Consider the following 17137-nt stretch of genomic DNA (forward strand, 5'->3'; position numbering starts at 1 on the left):
AACACATTTTTTATGAGAAATTATATATATTTTAAAATTTTTTGCTCCAAAGTAAGCTTACCTTTTAATTCCACTGTCCACAACGTTTTGAGGTATTCTTGTATATACATCACCTTTAATACACATGCTGACCCAATGAAAGGTATGAATAGCCCCATTTTTCAGATCTGCGAAAGTGAGGCACACGGATGTGATGTGACTTGCTCACCATCACACAGCTGCACAGTGTTGGAGCTCAGAATCAAATTTGCAGCTTCCTCGTTCAAAAACTGTGGCCATAACTGTTCTACTAAACCTCACACTGCACGGCTCAGCAATACAGTTCCCATAGAGCTTTAACTCTCACTTTGTCCAGCTTCTGCTTACAATTATACGAAGATTTAGAGAGTTTATGCAACAATGTGCTAACTCAGATTTGAAAGGCTTGGCTTCTCTTTCATAAAGGACTGTTTAAGGCAAGTTGTAATTTCTTTTTTTTTCCTTAAAATTTTAAATTAGCACAGTGCAATTGGGGAAAAAGGCAGGGTGGTAAAAAGTTACCCAAATTGCCCAGTGTCTACTCCTCCTGGTGTAGCTTCACAGTCTTTCTGGTACAGGAAAAATTTCAGTCTGAATTAATGGAAATCCAGGAGGGTTACAGAGGTTGAATCTGCTTGTTCTTTACCAAGGAAGTACAGAACTGGGCATTTCACGTTCACTGATGTACCAGTAAAATCTAACAGTAAGGTGCCCTCAATGTGACACTGACCCCTTTCAACATTTGGACAGCATGTGCGGGTGACTCAGCAAATTTCCCCTTCTCCCCTCCCCCCTCCCTTAGGCCTACACATAGTCACACAAACCAGGGGTGTGTGTGTGCACCTGTGAGGGGTCACATGTGGGTGACCTGTTTTCTTCTGTGTACTCTACACTCCTTTGTTTGAAAGGCCAAAGTCAACAGTGACTCTCACCTGGTACTTTCACCCATCCTTCTTCCCACTGAAGAATTCATAGCTCGAGTGCCAGTGTCAGAGCGCCGTGCACTCAACCTTTCTAGAACTTTCCACATTGCAGCTCCTTGTTTGTAATCTCGTTCTCCCTGGGCACAGAGACTATTGTGGGTGTCTTTGCTTCCATGAAGCTGAGTGCACACACGAGGTCCCCCCAAATGCCCTTTAAATCAAACTCAGTGAAACAGAGTGAAACTGCCTACTGCTCCATTCACCTCACGTCGCTCTACACAACTACTGTTGGTTTTGGGAAAAAATAGATTAGACATTGGCCACCCTTACATTTTGTTTGTGTACCAGTTTTCTATTGTTGTGTAAACAAAATACCACAAGCCTCAGGGCTTAACCTAATGCACATTTGTCATCTCACAGCTTCTGTGGCCCGAAGTCCAGGCACAGCCTCCTGGGGTCCTCAGCTCAGGATTTCCCAAGGCTGCAGTCCAGGCATCCACTGAGCAGTGCTCTCACCTCCTCTGGGGTAGAATTCACTCTTCCGCTCATTCAGGTTGTTGGCAGGATTCACTTCCTTGCGCTTGAAGGACTCAAGGCCTGGCTTTCTGCTGGCTGGAGCATGGAGGCCACGTTTAGGTTTGGGAGCTAAAGGTCATTGATTTGTGAGTGGAGCCTGTGCAACATCGTGCTCCATGAGGAAAATAAAACTGATGGAGTCTGATCATTCAGAGCTTCTGGAACACCCACGTTCAAGCTCTGGGTCCCACCTATAGAGACTGTGGTTTTGTTCGTGTTTAGCTGTTCCTGTGTGGTTGAGTCTTTGTTTTGTTTTTCTGTAATGCTCGAGTTCCTTTTGAATTTTTCAATACTTTTTATTTATCATATTTTTAAGAAAACATTAAAAAATTTTTATGGCCATTAATTGTGTATATTTATGGGATCCAGTGTGACATTTCAATGCATGTATACAATATGTAGGACTCAAATCAGGGTAATTAATGTTTCCCCTTTGTCATTTATTTATGATTGGAGCCTTGGAACTCCTGTCTTCTCTTGGCTCAGAAAATGAATAGAGGTTACTGTGAACTGTAGTCAACCCACTGTGCTGCGGAACGCTGGGAACTTATCCCTTTGGCCCGTTATTCAACTTCCCTCTATCCCCCACCCACCCCTGCTTCCCAGGCGTAGTAATCACTATTCCATGTTCACACTGATCATTTGGCTTTTTGTTAGTTCCCACATGTGAGGGAGAACACACAGTGGTTGTTTTTCTATGTGTGGCTTATTGCACTTAACATAACGTGATGTTGAGAAAAATAACTTACCTCATTGTGCCTCAGTTTCTGTCTGTACGTAGGAGGGCACTTTACAAAGTCCATGGGAAAATGGAATTAAGTGGCAAGTTTGGTGCAAGAAATGATATCCATGCAATTTTTTCATAATATTCATTTCCATGAGCTTTTCAAATATTCCTCTTATGCATGAATTTAAAAAAAAAAAATTGGCCCAGGGCAAGAACACTACAGGCATTAATGTCTGTAAGGGTGGTATTGCCAACATTTTGGAGGAACTGGCGGTCCAGGCTCTGCTGCTTTCAGCCAGTGCTCTGACCCCAGCAACTGGAACTGCCCAGGGCACTGTGAAAATTGATGATGTGGTGAACACTGGGTCATCTGGGTCACACGGACTGGTGTCATCTTTGTGGCCAGCAGTAAGTAGATCGCCTTGCTCTTCCTGTTATTTGGAAGGTTATTTCCTCCAAAAGTTCCTGGGCTTGGTCGTCCAGTTGGCATTTGTTTAAAGTTGTCTTAAAACAATTGAATTAAAATATTAAATATTTGGTTTCAAAAACAAAAAAGGAACAAAAATAAACTCGTCTTTTAAGTCTATTTTCTTTTTAAAATTTTTCTATAAAGGGAACACATTTTGTGCTATTCATATATATAATTTTAAGAGCCTAATGATACTTTCCACCTTACTCTCCCTCACTCACTCCCAACCCCCCTCCTTCTTCCTTTTTTATTTTCCTTTTCATCTTTATAGTGGCATACTTCCCATTTGCTTTAACTTTATTTTTAATTAATTTTTGGAAGTAGACATAATAATCACTGGGAAAACCAGTTTAATGTGTTCAGACACTCTAGTTAGAAGAATCAGCTTTGAGTCCTGCCTCTACCATCTATTGTCTGGATGACCTTGAGCGGGTGTCCTTATCCTTAAAACTGAGATAATAATGGTGCTTACCTCTAAGAATTACCAAAAGAATCCAGTGGAGATATTTCAATAAAGTGGCATACACAAGTCTAGAACCATAATGATGTGTCTAGCAAAGTAACTGTTAGTGATCGCTGTTGGCATTTAAAACTGAAGTTGTGGTGTATGTTGAGCAGACCCTGGGGGTGTTCACTTGGGTCTGGGTAGGCTTGGGAAGGCTAGAATTGAGGGATCAAATGCTTCCTGCCCTAGCAAGTGATTTTTTTTTTTTTTGCTCTATGAATGTCTGTTAGTCCATGTCGTTAAGGCGAGTTGTGTGTATGTGCATTTGTGTTTGAAAGTGTGAAAAGTGAGCGGCAGAGAAATAACAGAGGTGGAGGAAGGTTCCTAGAATGGTTCAGCCTCAGCCTGAATTGAATGCCTTCTGTTAGATCTGTCCACCAAAGAATGGGCAGCACACGGCACTGCCCACCCTTCTAGGGAAGCTCAGGAAAGCCAACATCACTTCTTCCTCTCACCGCTTGGTTAGGCTCTGGCTTCAACTTGTGGTTTCATCTCTCACTGTGGCCTAGTACATCCAGGTCAATGGGACAGGCCTACAAAGAAGCAAGCCTGATTTTCATGGAAACCTCTCCCAGGAGCTAATACATTTATTGCCACGTGTGAAGGGAGCCATGGTTTTCATGCAGTCTGTGTGATTCATTGTTTTAGAGTTGGGCTGCCCAGTGTCCTGCCCCATGCTACCTTTTAAATAAATCTTTTTTATGATGAAAAAGAAAACAATAGAAAAAATGATGCATGGGTCTGGTGGCGACTTCTGGTTGGGGAAAGAAAGTTGGGGCAAAGGAGGGGCTGAGGAGGAGAAGGAGAAAGAGGCAAGAGCTGGGTGGTGGCAGCTGTAGGTTGTGTCACAGCGGTGGCTCTCCCAGGGGTGGATGATGGACAGTCGGGGCAGGAATGTGGTGGTGTGTGACAAGGGCACTGGGTTTGTGAAGTGTGGATATGCAAGCTCTACTTTTCTAGCACATGTCTTCCCAGCTTTGGTTGGAAGACCTATTATCAGATCAACCAGCAAAGTGGGAAACATTGAAATCAAGGCTCTAATGGTTGGTGATGAGGCAAGTGAATTATGTTCAATGTTAGTAAATTGGTATGGTCTTATCTGTAGTGCTGTCTTAGGCTTTGGCCCCATTGTCATCTTGTACAATAAGCTTCGTTCTAAGCCCAGCCTGGCTTACTAGTAGTCAGGTGACCAAATGGCCCAACCACAAGTGTCAGCTCCACCCCACCCTAATGGGATTCGCTGCTTCCATTTCCTTACCTCTGCAAAGCTATAGAAGACCTGTTCTCCCAGGACAGGCTGCTGATCTCTGGAGCATGGGGAGACAGCCTGCCAGGTTCCCCCATCAGACAATAAACCTTCACCCTTACTCCAGTGTTTGGTGAGTTTTCTGGTGACCTTTCACTTGATGTTAGAAGTTAACTACTCTATAGAAAATGCATAGTACTTTAAGGAGTCAGATGGGCTAATAGGCAGTCAGGGTGGAAGCAGTGGAAATTGAGGGTGCAAATCTTTAGTGAGGTCAAAAGTGCCTCCTTGAAAATGTCCAGTCTTACCATGAGAATAACTTCATGCCACTCTGGCTGGAGTTCTCTGACTCCAATCAGTCTTGCTTTTAAACCTTTAAATCTTGCCTTTCTCTTTGCATTTTCCACTTGGAAATTCTTCCATGTGAAACAAAGAACCAAGGTAATAATATTTTCTCTGCTGCCATTTTACGGATACCAGCACAGAATTGGGATGAGATGAAACATGTGTGGGACTATACATTTGGACCAGAGAAACTTAACATAGACACCAGAAATTGTAAAATCTTACTTACAGAACCTCCTGTGAACCCAACAGAAAACAGAGAGATTGTAGAGGTAATGTTCAAAGCTTACCAGTCTCCTGGGGTGTATGTAGCCATCCAGGCAGTTCTGACTTTGTATGCCCAAGGTTTATTGACTGGTGTAGTGGTGGACTCTGGAGATGGTGTAACTCACATTTTTTAAAAACATTTATTTAGTAAATATAATTTCCAAAGTACAGTTTATGGATTACAATGGCTTTCTCCCCCCCATAACTTCCCTCCCACCTGTACCCCTCCCCTCTCCCGCTCCCTCTAACCTTCCATTCACATCAAGATTCATTTTCAATTATCTTTATATACAGAAGATCGATTTAGTATATATTAAGTAAAGATTTCATCAGTTTGCACCCACACAGAACACAAAGTGTAAAATACTTTTTCAGTACTAGTTATATCATTCATTCACATTGAACAACACACTAAGGACAGAGATCCTACATGAGGAGTAAGTGCACAGTGACTCCCGTTGTTGACTTAACAATTTGACACTCTTGTTTATGGCCTCAGTAATCTCCCTAGGCTCTAGTCATGAGTTGCCAAGGCTATGGAAGCCTTTTGAGTTCGCCGATTTCGATCTTATTTAGACAAGGTCATAGTCAAAGTGGAAGTTCTCTCCTCCCTTCAGAGAAAGGTACTCCTTCTTTGATGGCCCATTCTTTCTACTGGGATCTCACTTGCAAAGATCTTTCATATAGGTTTTTTTTTTTTTTTTTTTTTGGCCAGAGTGTCTTGGCTTTCCATGCCTGAAATACTCTCATGGGCTCTTCAGCCAGATCCGAATGTCGTAAGGGCTGATTCTGAGGCCAGAGTGCTATTTAGGACATCTGCCATTCTATGAGTCTGCTGTATATCCCGCTTCCCATGTTGGATCATTCTCTCCCCCTCCTTTTTATGTTTTATTCTATCAGTTAGTATTAGCAGACACTAGTCTTGTTTATGTGATCCCTTTGACTCTTAGACCAATCAGTGTGATCAATTGTGAACTGAAATTGATCACTTGGACTAGTGAGATGGCATTGGTACATGCCACCTTGATGGGATTATATTGGAATCTTCTGGCACATTTCTAACTCCACCATTTGGGGCAAGTCAGCTTGAGCATGTCCCAAATTGTACATCTCCTCCCTCTCTTAATCCCACTCTTATATTTAACAGCGATCACTTTTCAGTTAAATTTAAACATCTAAGAATAATTGTGTGTTAATTACAGAGTTCAACCAATAGTATTAACTAGAACAAAAAAAAACTAAAAGGGATAAAGTATTAAATTGTACATCAACAGTCAGGACAAGGGCTGATCAAGTCACTGTTTCTCATAGTGTTCATTTCATTTCAACAGGTTTCCTTTTTTGTGCTTGGTTAGTTGTCACCAATCAGGGAGAACATATGATATTTGTCCCTTTGGGACTGACTTAATTCACTCAGCATGATGTTTTCCAGATTCCTCCATTTTGTTGCAAATGACCGGATTTCATTGTTTTTGACTGCTGTGTAGTATTCTATAGAGTACATGTCCCATAATTTCTTTATCCAGTCTACCGTTGATGGGCATTTAGGTTGATTGCAGGTCTTAGCTATTGTGAATTGAGCTGCAATAAACATTAAGGTACAGAAAGCTGTTCGAAACTTACCAGTCTCCTTGGGTGTATGTAGCCATCCAGGCAGTTCTGACTTTGTATGCCCAAGGTTTATTGACTGGTGCAGTGGTGGACTCTGGAGATGGTGTAACTCACATTTGCCCAGTGCATGCCGGGTTTTCTCTCCCTCAGCTCACCAGGGTATTGCTGGGAGGGATATTACCAGAAAGCTTATCAAGTTGCTTCTGCTGTGAGGATATGCCTTCAAGCATTCTGCTGAGTTTGAAACTGTTCGCGTGATGAAAGAAAAATTGTGTTCCATTGGATATGATATTGAGCAAGAGCAGAAACTGGCCTTAGAAACCACAGTATTAGTTGAATCTTATACACTCCCAGATGGACACGTTATCAGAGTTGGAGGAGAGAAGTTTGAAGCCCCAGAAGATTTACGTCAGCCTCATTTGATCAATGTTGAGGGAGTTGATGTTGCCGAATTGCTTTTTAGCACAGGAATAATCAGTTGTGTTGTTGGAGTTCACTTTGAAGATTCAAGAGGTGGAAGTTTAATCATTGACCTGAAGCAAAACCCCACGAGTTTGCTGAGGGGCTAGACCTGTGTTGGCTAATAAAGCCCATTTCTGAGCGAAGCTGAGAACGCGAGAGAAGAGGGGCGGGATGCAGAAAGATTTTCAGAACTTAGAAGCTGTGTGAAGCCATTTTAAAGACGATTACCATGTTGCCGGTTTCTAAACAGATTAAACAAATATTAATAAGTCCCTTCATGGTCACCATATGGTATCATCTTACTATATTCTAAAATTACTATTATTCTAAAATTAATATTTCGGGGGTCCTCGCCTTGACTTAGACAAGAATTCTAAATACCAACTCAAATGAAGCAGACAACATGGTAGGGTTTAACATTTATGTACAGGGTGAAGAGGGCTTTATTTAAGGGAGAGGGGGTTCAGAAAGTTGAACCGCCAACGCCAAGAGGTGCACGGGAGAGTAGGGACCACCCAGCAGGTTCCCCAGCCTCTTACCCGCTTCTAAAAGGGGAGTGGTTACCTAGTCTAATAGGCAGGTGGGTGGATACAGGTGGGATCAGGTAGCAGTGTGAGATCGTGCAGGGGACAGGGGGCGTGGTCTCCCTCTGGAATTTTATCACTCTAATCCTATCTACCTGATTGCGGGGGGGTGGGGGGGGTGGGGGGAGGGCCTATATCACCTTCAACCCCTAACACTTTCTTTTTTCCTTTTTTGCCAATCTTTGAACTCATTCAACTCCAGGACAGGAAAGAAGTTTCTCTCTGCCCTTTGACAAGAAAGGTCAAGCTGTATTCTGGTGTCTTGGGGAAGCTTTGTTACATTTTTGTTAATGTGGGTAAATCTCTTTAATTCACCTGCTAGGCTACAAACACAACAAAAAGGCAAAGGTTCTGTCTGTTGCTCCCTTCCTCCCAAGTAGGCATTCAGATCACTCCAGCAGGCTTCTATTTTCACTTTCCTGCTCTAATGCTGCTAGTTTTAGTTTTTATCACGCTAGGTGGTCTGCATTTATTAGCATAAGAAACAACTTTACCAGGAGCTTTTACATATTAGTGGGCTGGGGGTAGTAAGGTAGGGATGGGAGGCCCTGAACCCTGGAGGGCATTTCCTTTGTAGTCTGGCTCTAGCAACAGTGCCCCCTGCAGCTCTAAGAACCTTCCTGCTTCTCCTCAAAACTACAGTGTTTGGGGTGGGTTTTTGCATTGGGGGAGGGGAGTGGTTGCCTTTTGATTTTAAGAAGTTGAGGTACAGAAGATGAACTTCACTTACAGTACTTTGACTTGGCTAGTTTTCTTCTGCTTTTGGCCTGCCTGGAACTGTTCTCCATATGCTACAAAAGGCAAGCATAGTATTCCATGACCATGTGGCTTAGGGATTTATTTTTTAATAAATCAGCCATGTTAGCTTGGACTAGACACCCTAGAATCTATTAGGGGAAAGGGAACATGCAAAAATACTGTGTTAATTGAAATTGAAGATACAAAAAGTGCTTAGGAGCTGGTGTTTTCTAAATGCTTCTATTTATTACAGAATTATTAAGGTGACCCTGTGCCAAGTACCATTCTTAGAAATTACTCTTTTATAGATAACTGACCAGTTCTTATTTAATAAAACAAGCAGATACATATAAATACTTGCTGGCAGTAGGTTATGATTATTGGGTTAAAAACATTAGCATATGGGATGTGTTGCCAGTTGAGTGACTTTCATTTTTGTTGTTGTTGGTATTCATTTTTTTGATTTGAAACCTGAAGTGAAGTAAAATTTGACTATTTAAAATTTGCCCTCCCCCCTCCAAAAAAATCCGGATTTAAATTTCTGTTTGTGTTACTGGAGAAGCAAGGGTTCTTCTTGTCTTCATGCAAGAAAGAATTCAGGCATGAGACAGAGAGTAAGTGGAAAGCAACATAGCAAGGTTTATTAGGGAAGGGACATCTGTAAGAACAGTTGGGCACCTCTCCAGACAGAACCTGAGAGAGAGTGCCCAGTCATTCAGACTTGGGGAAAGCGGGGTTACATGGTTGAGTGGAGAGAATACACCTGGGCAGGCCAGGTGGGCGGCTCAGCAGAGAGGCAGAGGGCTGAGCGCAGTTTTCATTTAGGCCAGGGTTTTTAAGGGGATGGGTCTTGTCTTCCCACCTCTTCTCCTGATGTAAATACAAAAAAATTCCTTTCTGAGTTTTCCCCCTGATGTTATCAGACAGGAAGAAGCCTGCGCCTGGAGGTTATCAGGTAGAAGGGGCGGGACCCCCACCTGGAAGGTTATGGGGTAGAAGGAGCAGGGGCCCCTGGGAGATCCTCTCAGGATCCAGGCAGGACAGGATGTTAGAAGTGCAGATACTAGGCTGCACCTGGAAGGTTATCAGGATGACTTTGAGATGCGGATGCTGGACCTGGATGTCAATGCGTTAGGCCTTTGTCACACACGCATAAGCTCATTTCTGACTTCCTACCTAACATTTGTACTGAAAACCTATCCTAACTGCTAATTCTCATCTATCATGTCTGAAAGAAGAGCACAGGGTATATTACAAAGGCTAGCAGACGTTCATGCCTGTGTCAGAAAGTCCTGTTTAAGGGTCCTTTTGTGTTGCTTGGTACCTGAAAAAAAACAGATAGTGCTCAGACCTGAGTTCTTTCTAGATTTGAAAGAGCAAACAATGAGGAATTGTATCATGCTAAGTACAAGCTGCAGAGCCTAGGGAAAGGTTTTCCTTTGTTGAAAACATTGTCTACCAACAATGGATTTGAAAGAAGTGACTTAATTTTGGGGGTGACTAAAATCAGAAAATACTGGCTTGAGCGTCTTCTTTGTGAGAAAACTTTTATCAGTATGTATGAAATAAGCAGCAAAAGGTTAGCTTCAGTATGTAGCGTCTATAAATGTTGTCTGTCTGTTTAACCTCAGTTGGAGTAAGAGAAGTTTGCATGCTGGGCTGGCGCTGTGGCGCAGCAGGTTAAACCTGTGACTGAAGTTTGCATGCTAGCCATGCCTTCTTTTACACCAGTAGCCCATGAGAGAGTCTACTGGATTTTGGAGACCTGGGCCTACCAGTCACTCTGGAATTCTAAAGCCTTCCTAAATCATGTTTTTATAGGCATCCCAGCTTTCTGAGGGCTGCACTTGTTAAAGGACCTGCTGTGGGTAGGACCGTACCTGCTGTTCAGTTGGGATAAATAGGTTGACTCTTGGCCTTTGGTCATGATTTTGAAATAGAAGAATAGAAAACAAAGAATGGGATGCACTCTTGAATCAACAATGAAAGAGCATTGGTCCCTTGAATGTAGAATTTTGTATTTTACAATTCTGCTCACACACGACAGTGAAAATGGTATATTTACATACATAAAGTAATTTAGAAATTCTGTTTTATAATTTTCCTATTCTAAGGTGAAATAATGCATTTAATAATGTGGAAGTTGGAGGAGTATTATGTTTAATTGGAGTTGTTATCCAGTCTGAGTCCTTCCAAAATTTAAAAAGTTTTCAAAGCACTACAATGTTTAAACTCTTGAAACTTATTATCCTTTACATTGACAATAATTATTAAAATTCTTTCATCTTTTTTTAAACATTTATTTGAAAGTCAGAGTTACACAAAGAGAGGAGAGGGAGAGAGAGAGAGAGAGAGAGAGGTCTTCCATCCAATGGTTCACTCCCCAATTGGCCGCAATGGCCAGAGCTGTGCTGATCCAAAGCCAGGAGCCAGGAGCTTCCTCCGGGTCTCCCACATGGGTGCAGGGGCCCAAGGACTTAGGCCATCTTCTACTGCTATTCCAGGCCATAGCAGAGAGCTGGATTGGAAGTGGAGCAGCCGGGACCCAAACCAGCACCCATATGGGATGCCAGTGCTTCAGGCCAGGGCGTAAACCTGCTGTGCCACAGCACTGGCCCCCTGAGAAGGATTTCTTAAAAATGGAGTTCTACATTTAAACTTTTTTCTCTGAAACATGGCATTGGATGTTAACTGTTACAAAGTTCTGAGCACTGTTATTGATGGAAAGCTAAACATTCTAAGTTTAACATGAATACAGTTTTTTTGATTCAAGAACTAGATTTTTCAAAGTAAAAAGAAAAAAGAAGAAGAAGAAGACAGTACACTTGGACATAGTCATTCCCCAGCAATTTTGAAACTACAAAGAATATGCTTGTTACACTCGAGGCTGAACCAAATGTATATTCTTTGTACTTTTGAATCTAGTAGCTGCATGGTCATGGATAGATGCTGTAGGTGATCTGGGCAACCCTGAATCATCCTCATCCTCACATGAGTTTACAGCCACTGATGTTGCCATCAGGGTTTGTCAAGCGTTCTCCTCTGTGTATAGCAATGCACTGCTATGAGAAAGTTGTTTCCAATGAAAGCTGAACATTCAAATTTTTATGTTGAAATCTCTCAAATGTTGAATATTAGCAACCAATTTAAAACACTATTTAGGCCAAGGGAAACATGCTTGTGGATTATGCAACACCTGTGAGCTCCCAATTTTCCAGCTCTTACTGATGGCTTTGCCTGGTGGCCCTGCACAGTTCGTATTTTCATGTGATGGGCTAAGTCGTGATACTCACCTGTCACTCCTAGCAAGAGCCCAGCAGCCTGATTCCAGCGGCAGACAAATTTGTGATAATATCAAGTTCTGTTTTTAGTTACCTGTGGCACTTTCTATTGCCAGAACCGTGGAACTAAAGGGCTGATGCCTGTCCCAAATGTGTCACTGACATACTGGAGAAATCAGAACAATTTTGTTGAAGTATCAGATCTGTGCAACTTGGTCCTGGCTTTGTGGTCCCTGCACTACAGGGGAAGTCTGTTAACTGGGGGCTTTCAGAGGCTGATGTATGCCTTGGTACCAATAACAATTAGGAGCCTTTTGGGGGGAAGGTCCCATAGGGTCAGATGTCACTGTGCTTCTCATGGCTCCCACTAAACAACATGAACTTGGGTTGCAAAATTGGAATGCTGCTAGGCACTTGAACAAAGATGCTAATTCTGTAACTGGGCAACATTCGATGTTGGTTTTATAAAAGGGACAGATTATCACTGTTCTATATGGTTTTTTAAAAAATTTATTTATTTATTTGAAATTCAGAGAGAAGGAGAGGCAGAGAGAGAGAGAGAGAAAGAGAGAGAGAGAGAGAGAGAGAGAGAGAGAGAGAGGTGTCTTCCATCCACTAGTTCACTCCTCAATTGGCCGCATGGCAGAGCTGTGCCGGAGCCAGGAGCCAGGAGCTTCTTCCAGGTCTCCCCACATGGGTGCAGGGGCCCAAGGACTTGGGCCATCTTCTACTGCTTTCCCATGCCATAGCAGAGAGCTGGATCAGAAGTGGAGCAGTCAGGACTTGAACCAGCGACCATATGGGATGTCGGCATTGCAGGCATCGGCTTTACCTGCTATCCCACATCACTGGCTCCCTGTTCTATATGTTTTGATGCTGCTCAGTTGGCCTCTGGAGGTAGGCATTTGGCACAGTGTTAAGACACCCACATCTCAGATCAGAGTGCCTGGGTTTAAACCTGGCTCCACTCTGAATCTTGGCTTCCTGCTAATGCACACCCTGGCTGGCAGCGATGATAGCTCAAGTAGTTGAGTCCCTGCCACCCATGTGTCCCCACTCCTGGCTTTGGCCTGACTGACCCAGTCCTTGTAGAAATTTGGGAAGTAAACAAGTGGGATGAGATCTCTCTCTTTCTCTCTCTAATTTCTATATAAGTAAATTATGTTTTTAAAAGAAAGAAAAATAGCAAATATAGCTTTGTTACCAGTAGTAATAAGGAATGCAATTTTTCTACATCTTGTACAGTGAATCAGGTAGTGTCCAGGTTGGGAATACAGGGCACACTCAAAAGGGATGATTGAATAGAGTGTAATAAAAGGATTAGTTATAAAGGCTTGGTCAGGACTAAGGGAAAACAAGGGATGTTGAAGAAGGGGGCTATTCCCACCCTTAGACATGAAGCCACAGGGGAAGGAATGGCCTCTAGGAAAAAAATAGCCAATACGCCTAGGAAGGGGCCACCTAACGGGAATGTGTCCTCAGAACAGCACAACCACTGCAACCATAGCCCAGGGGAGTGACCTCTCCCTCCTTCTACCTCAGATTTCCTACTACTGCCTCACATTGGCCAATTCCATCCAGTCTATGGAAGACAAGGGAAGCCAGTTCACTCAGTCCCCAAAGATCAGCCTCTGGGAGCATCGTAGAGTGGACAAGGATGCAGAGTGGTCCCAAGGGGGAAATGGGGAGTATTGAGCACATCTGGAGAGCCCCTAGAAGATACTTGAGTCACTATTTCCCAAGTGTCATTTTCAGTTTGTTTCCGATGGACTTCAGGGAGCAAAGTGCCATAAAAAATTAGTAATTGGGAACTTCTCTAAAAAAGGGACTAGAGAGGAAAAAGAGGCTGAATCCAACTTGTAGAACCCTGATTATGATGTGGATTCCTATGACTTCTAAAGGACGTGTTTGGCGCTATTGGAGTGAATGTTGATAGCAGAAAATGGAGGCAGGGTCCCCAATATCTACCTTCACTCCCTGTGTGTCAAATAATGCTTTTATTTTGAAAGCTTGCTAAACTATGCATGCATTTTGTAACTTACTATGGTCTCTTCCCTCCCTAATGTTAGACAAGTTTTTTATGTTACTGTCTGGCTGTTGAACATGCTTGGGTTTGTGACTAAATCTAACCTGCAGAGAAGTGGTTCTTAGTGAGCGGTTAATATTACCTGGGAATTTGTTAGAAATGCAGATTATTAGACCTACTCTAGATAGGCTAGATCAAATGTTTTGAGAGTCAGCCCAAGCGCATTGCTTTAGTAAAACTCCCTGGGGATTCTGGAGCTCCCAACAGGTTGAGAATCACAGTTTTAGAGCATGGGGACCTCTTTATCCTATCATATAGGGCACATTCACCTGTGGGTTTGTAGCCTTCTTCTTCCTTCACATACTACCAGCCCTGTGTCCTAGCTCAAATCCTTTAGGGAGCTTGTTTCCATCATCAGTAGTCAGGGTTCACTGTTGCTGAGTTATTATTGCTTCAGTTATTCACAAGCTTAAGATCATGCATTGCCAAGATCACATTAAAGGGTCTATAAAAAGTGGAAGTGGAAGCAAAAAGCCAATAATGTTGGATTATTTACCTGACTTCCATATGTCAAGCTGAAAAATTACTCTAATAAAATATGTCCTGATGAGTCCAGAAGGTGAGCACGTGATCTGTCACGCATGAGGGGTACACAGGAGTGTGCATTGCAGCCACAGTCAGAAGACTTCTCCCAGCTCTCACTCCGTGCTGCCCCTTCACCATGTCCTGATGCCCGACTCTGTGCCTCAGAAGCCCTTGATTGACCTGAAAGTGTCTGAAAGAACAAGGATTATGATCCTGGGTGACCGCTGATTCATTTCGCTCTGTACACTCGAGCCTGTAACACTGAGAAGACTGAGTGGGCATTCGCATTCCGTGGCAGGATTGGTCCGTTGGACTTAACTTTGGGTGAAATGATTTCTGGGGTCCAGAAGAAGCAGTCAGGTGTCAGCCAAATGAATGTGCTTCCTACTACTGCATAGCCAATTATGCCAAAATGTGCAGCTTCTGAAAACAATTATTTTGGATTTCATACCATTTGAGAGTCAAGAATCTGGAAGTGTCTTGATTGGGTGGTTCAGGCTCCAGGTCTCTCTTGAGGTTGCACTCAGAAGAGTTGAAGGTTTGATTGGGCCAGAGAGTCTGCTTTCAAATTCACTGGCATCAACTTCAGTTTGCTGCCACATGGCCCTCTCTAGGCTGTGCACAGTGTGTCAGCTGGATTCCCCCCGAGTGAATGCTCTGATCCAGACAGTGTCCTCTATAACCTGATCCTGGAAGTGACCTACTATCAGTTCTACTACAGTCTACTGATTATATAGACCAACGCTAAACAATGTATGAACTCCAGCAGGTGGAGATCACTGGGGGCCATCTTGGAAGCTCATTGCCAGAGTGCACCATGTAGCTGCTGATGGATTGCTTCAAAAACCAGGGTTGGTGCAGGTGACAGAACACAATGAGTTCTAAAACATAGACCTTGTAGGATCCGGTCAAATGCCATTGACATAGTTTTTGTTTTCTCCAGTTGTGATATTTTAAATCTATTCTGGATAATACTTTGGTTGTTTTGTTTTGTTTGCAGTAATACTTTTTTATTTTTATTTTTATTTGACAGGTAGAGTTATAGACAGTGAGAGAGAGACAGAGAGAAAGGTCTTTCTTCTGTTGGTTCACTCCCCTAATAGCCACTATGGCCGGAGCTGCGCTGATATGAAGCCAGGAGCCAGGTGCTTCCTCCTGGTCTCCCACGTGGGTTGAGGGCCCAAGGACTTGGGCCATCCTCCACTGCCCTCCTGGGCCACAGCAGAGAGCTGGACTGGAAGAGGAGCAACTGGGACTAGTACCCTGCTCCCCAACCAGGACTAGAACCTGGAGTGCTGGCGCCACAGGCGGAGGATTAGCCAAGTGAGCCACAGTGCTGGCCAAGTAATACTTTTGGTTGTTTTGTTTGTGTACTACTGCAGCAGTCTGAATTATTTCTATGTGCATGCACACCATGCCTGAAGATAGAGGCCTGCAAATGTTCACCAGGAAAAAACAGGGAAAAACATCTTTGCATTTTGTTTCACTTACCCTTTTTAGCCATGCATGTTCCCTCTAATTGAGTCTCATTTTTTCTAGGATGCTAAAACATATTTGGTAATCTCTCAGGACTAGATATGCAAGTCAAACCAACATGTATCTTTCAAGTATTTGCCTGTAAGCACAGCCCAGCAGACACACTGCTCCTGTCTCTAGGTGATTTGGAATTTAACAGTGGGTACTGATGTACTGAGCTGTATTTACAAAGAACTCACTCACCACTTCATGCTTCCTCACCAGGCTTCCTGAGGCTTCATTCTAATATGCGCAGTAGATCTGCTTCATCATGAAAGTGCCTTTTCATTACTAATTATATGGGCAAATCACTCTTATTTTGAGGGTGCAAAGTTGATTGAATTAATATATTGTGACTTGTCAGTGAATTTTTTAAAAAAGATTGATTTATTTACTTGAGTACAGAGATGCAGAGAGAGAGAGAGAGAGAGAGAGAGAGAAATAGAGAGAGAGAGAAAGGTCTTCCATCCACTTGTTCACTCTCCAAATGGCTGCAACAGCTGGAGCTGGACCAATCTGAAGCCAGGGGCAGGAGCTTCTTCAGGGTCTCCCATGCGGGTGCAGGGGCCCAAGGATTTGGGCCATCTTCTACTGCTTTCCCAGGCCACAGCAGGGTGTTGGATCATAAGTGGAGCAGCCAGGACTCGAACTGGTGCTCATATTGGGTGCTGGCACTTCGGGCGTTGGCTTTACTTGCTACGCCACAGCATCAGCCCAAGAATTGTTAATTTTCCTTGAATTTATGTAAATGGTGGTGTTAAAGCTAAAGTTTATCCTATGTACTCTTTAACTTATGGAGGAAGAATTAATGTAATTAAATGCCTAGTTTCTGGCATTTAATTTCTGGCACCATGGATCCATTCCTGACTCTTGCTTCTAGACAGTTATAAAGACTTTGATGAGATAGCAACCTCTCTGTGCCTTGGTATTCTCACATGTGAAGTGGAAGTGCTAATGGTACCTATTCCATAAACCTGGTGCATAGGAGGCACCCCATAAGCATTAGCCACTGTTGTCCTTCAATTCTGGCTGCTCCCTTTGAAGTTACTTGTTGGCATAGATGCAGCTCATTATAGGAAATGATACACAGTTTTGAGACCCCAGGAAGCACCCATGGCTTGGGTCCTCTGCATGTGTTCTGTTTTTCCTTGCTGCAGGCTCCAGGGACTCAGCCTGCTTCCCTTTCTATAATTCCTGCTTCTAAGCCCTTCCTCCACTGGGATTCATTTTCACTCATGACTAACTAGGACATGAGAGGT

General features: G+C 43.1%; 2 protein-coding genes and 1 pseudogene across 2 annotated transcripts in view; 2 read left to right on the top strand and 1 right to left on the bottom strand.

Annotated features, from left to right (window-relative positions):
• The window catches only part of LOC138844575 (uncharacterized), a 58224-nt gene extending 54330 nt beyond the window's left edge, over positions 1-3894 (bottom strand). Inside the window, 3 exon segments of the mRNA XM_089309603.1 lie at positions 62-167; positions 1458-1586; positions 3804-3894. Of these exon segments, the coding sequence (XP_089165729.1) occupies positions 62-167; positions 1458-1586; positions 3804-3894 (326 nt within the window).
• SLC35F4 (solute carrier family 35 member F4) overlaps positions 1-17137 on the top strand; it is a 344601-nt gene that overhangs the window by 244206 nt on the left and 83258 nt on the right. The gene's annotated exons all lie outside the window — the stretch shown is intronic.
• LOC149122961 (actin-related protein 2 pseudogene) lies at positions 4094-7256 on the top strand (annotated as a pseudogene).

The sequence above is a fragment of the Oryctolagus cuniculus genome, chromosome 12 (genome assembly GCF_051225735.1).
Source record: "Oryctolagus cuniculus isolate XC-2025 breed Fujian yellow rabbit chromosome 12, ASM5122573v1, whole genome shotgun sequence".
Taxonomy (NCBI): Eukaryota; Metazoa; Chordata; class Mammalia; order Lagomorpha; family Leporidae; genus Oryctolagus; species Oryctolagus cuniculus.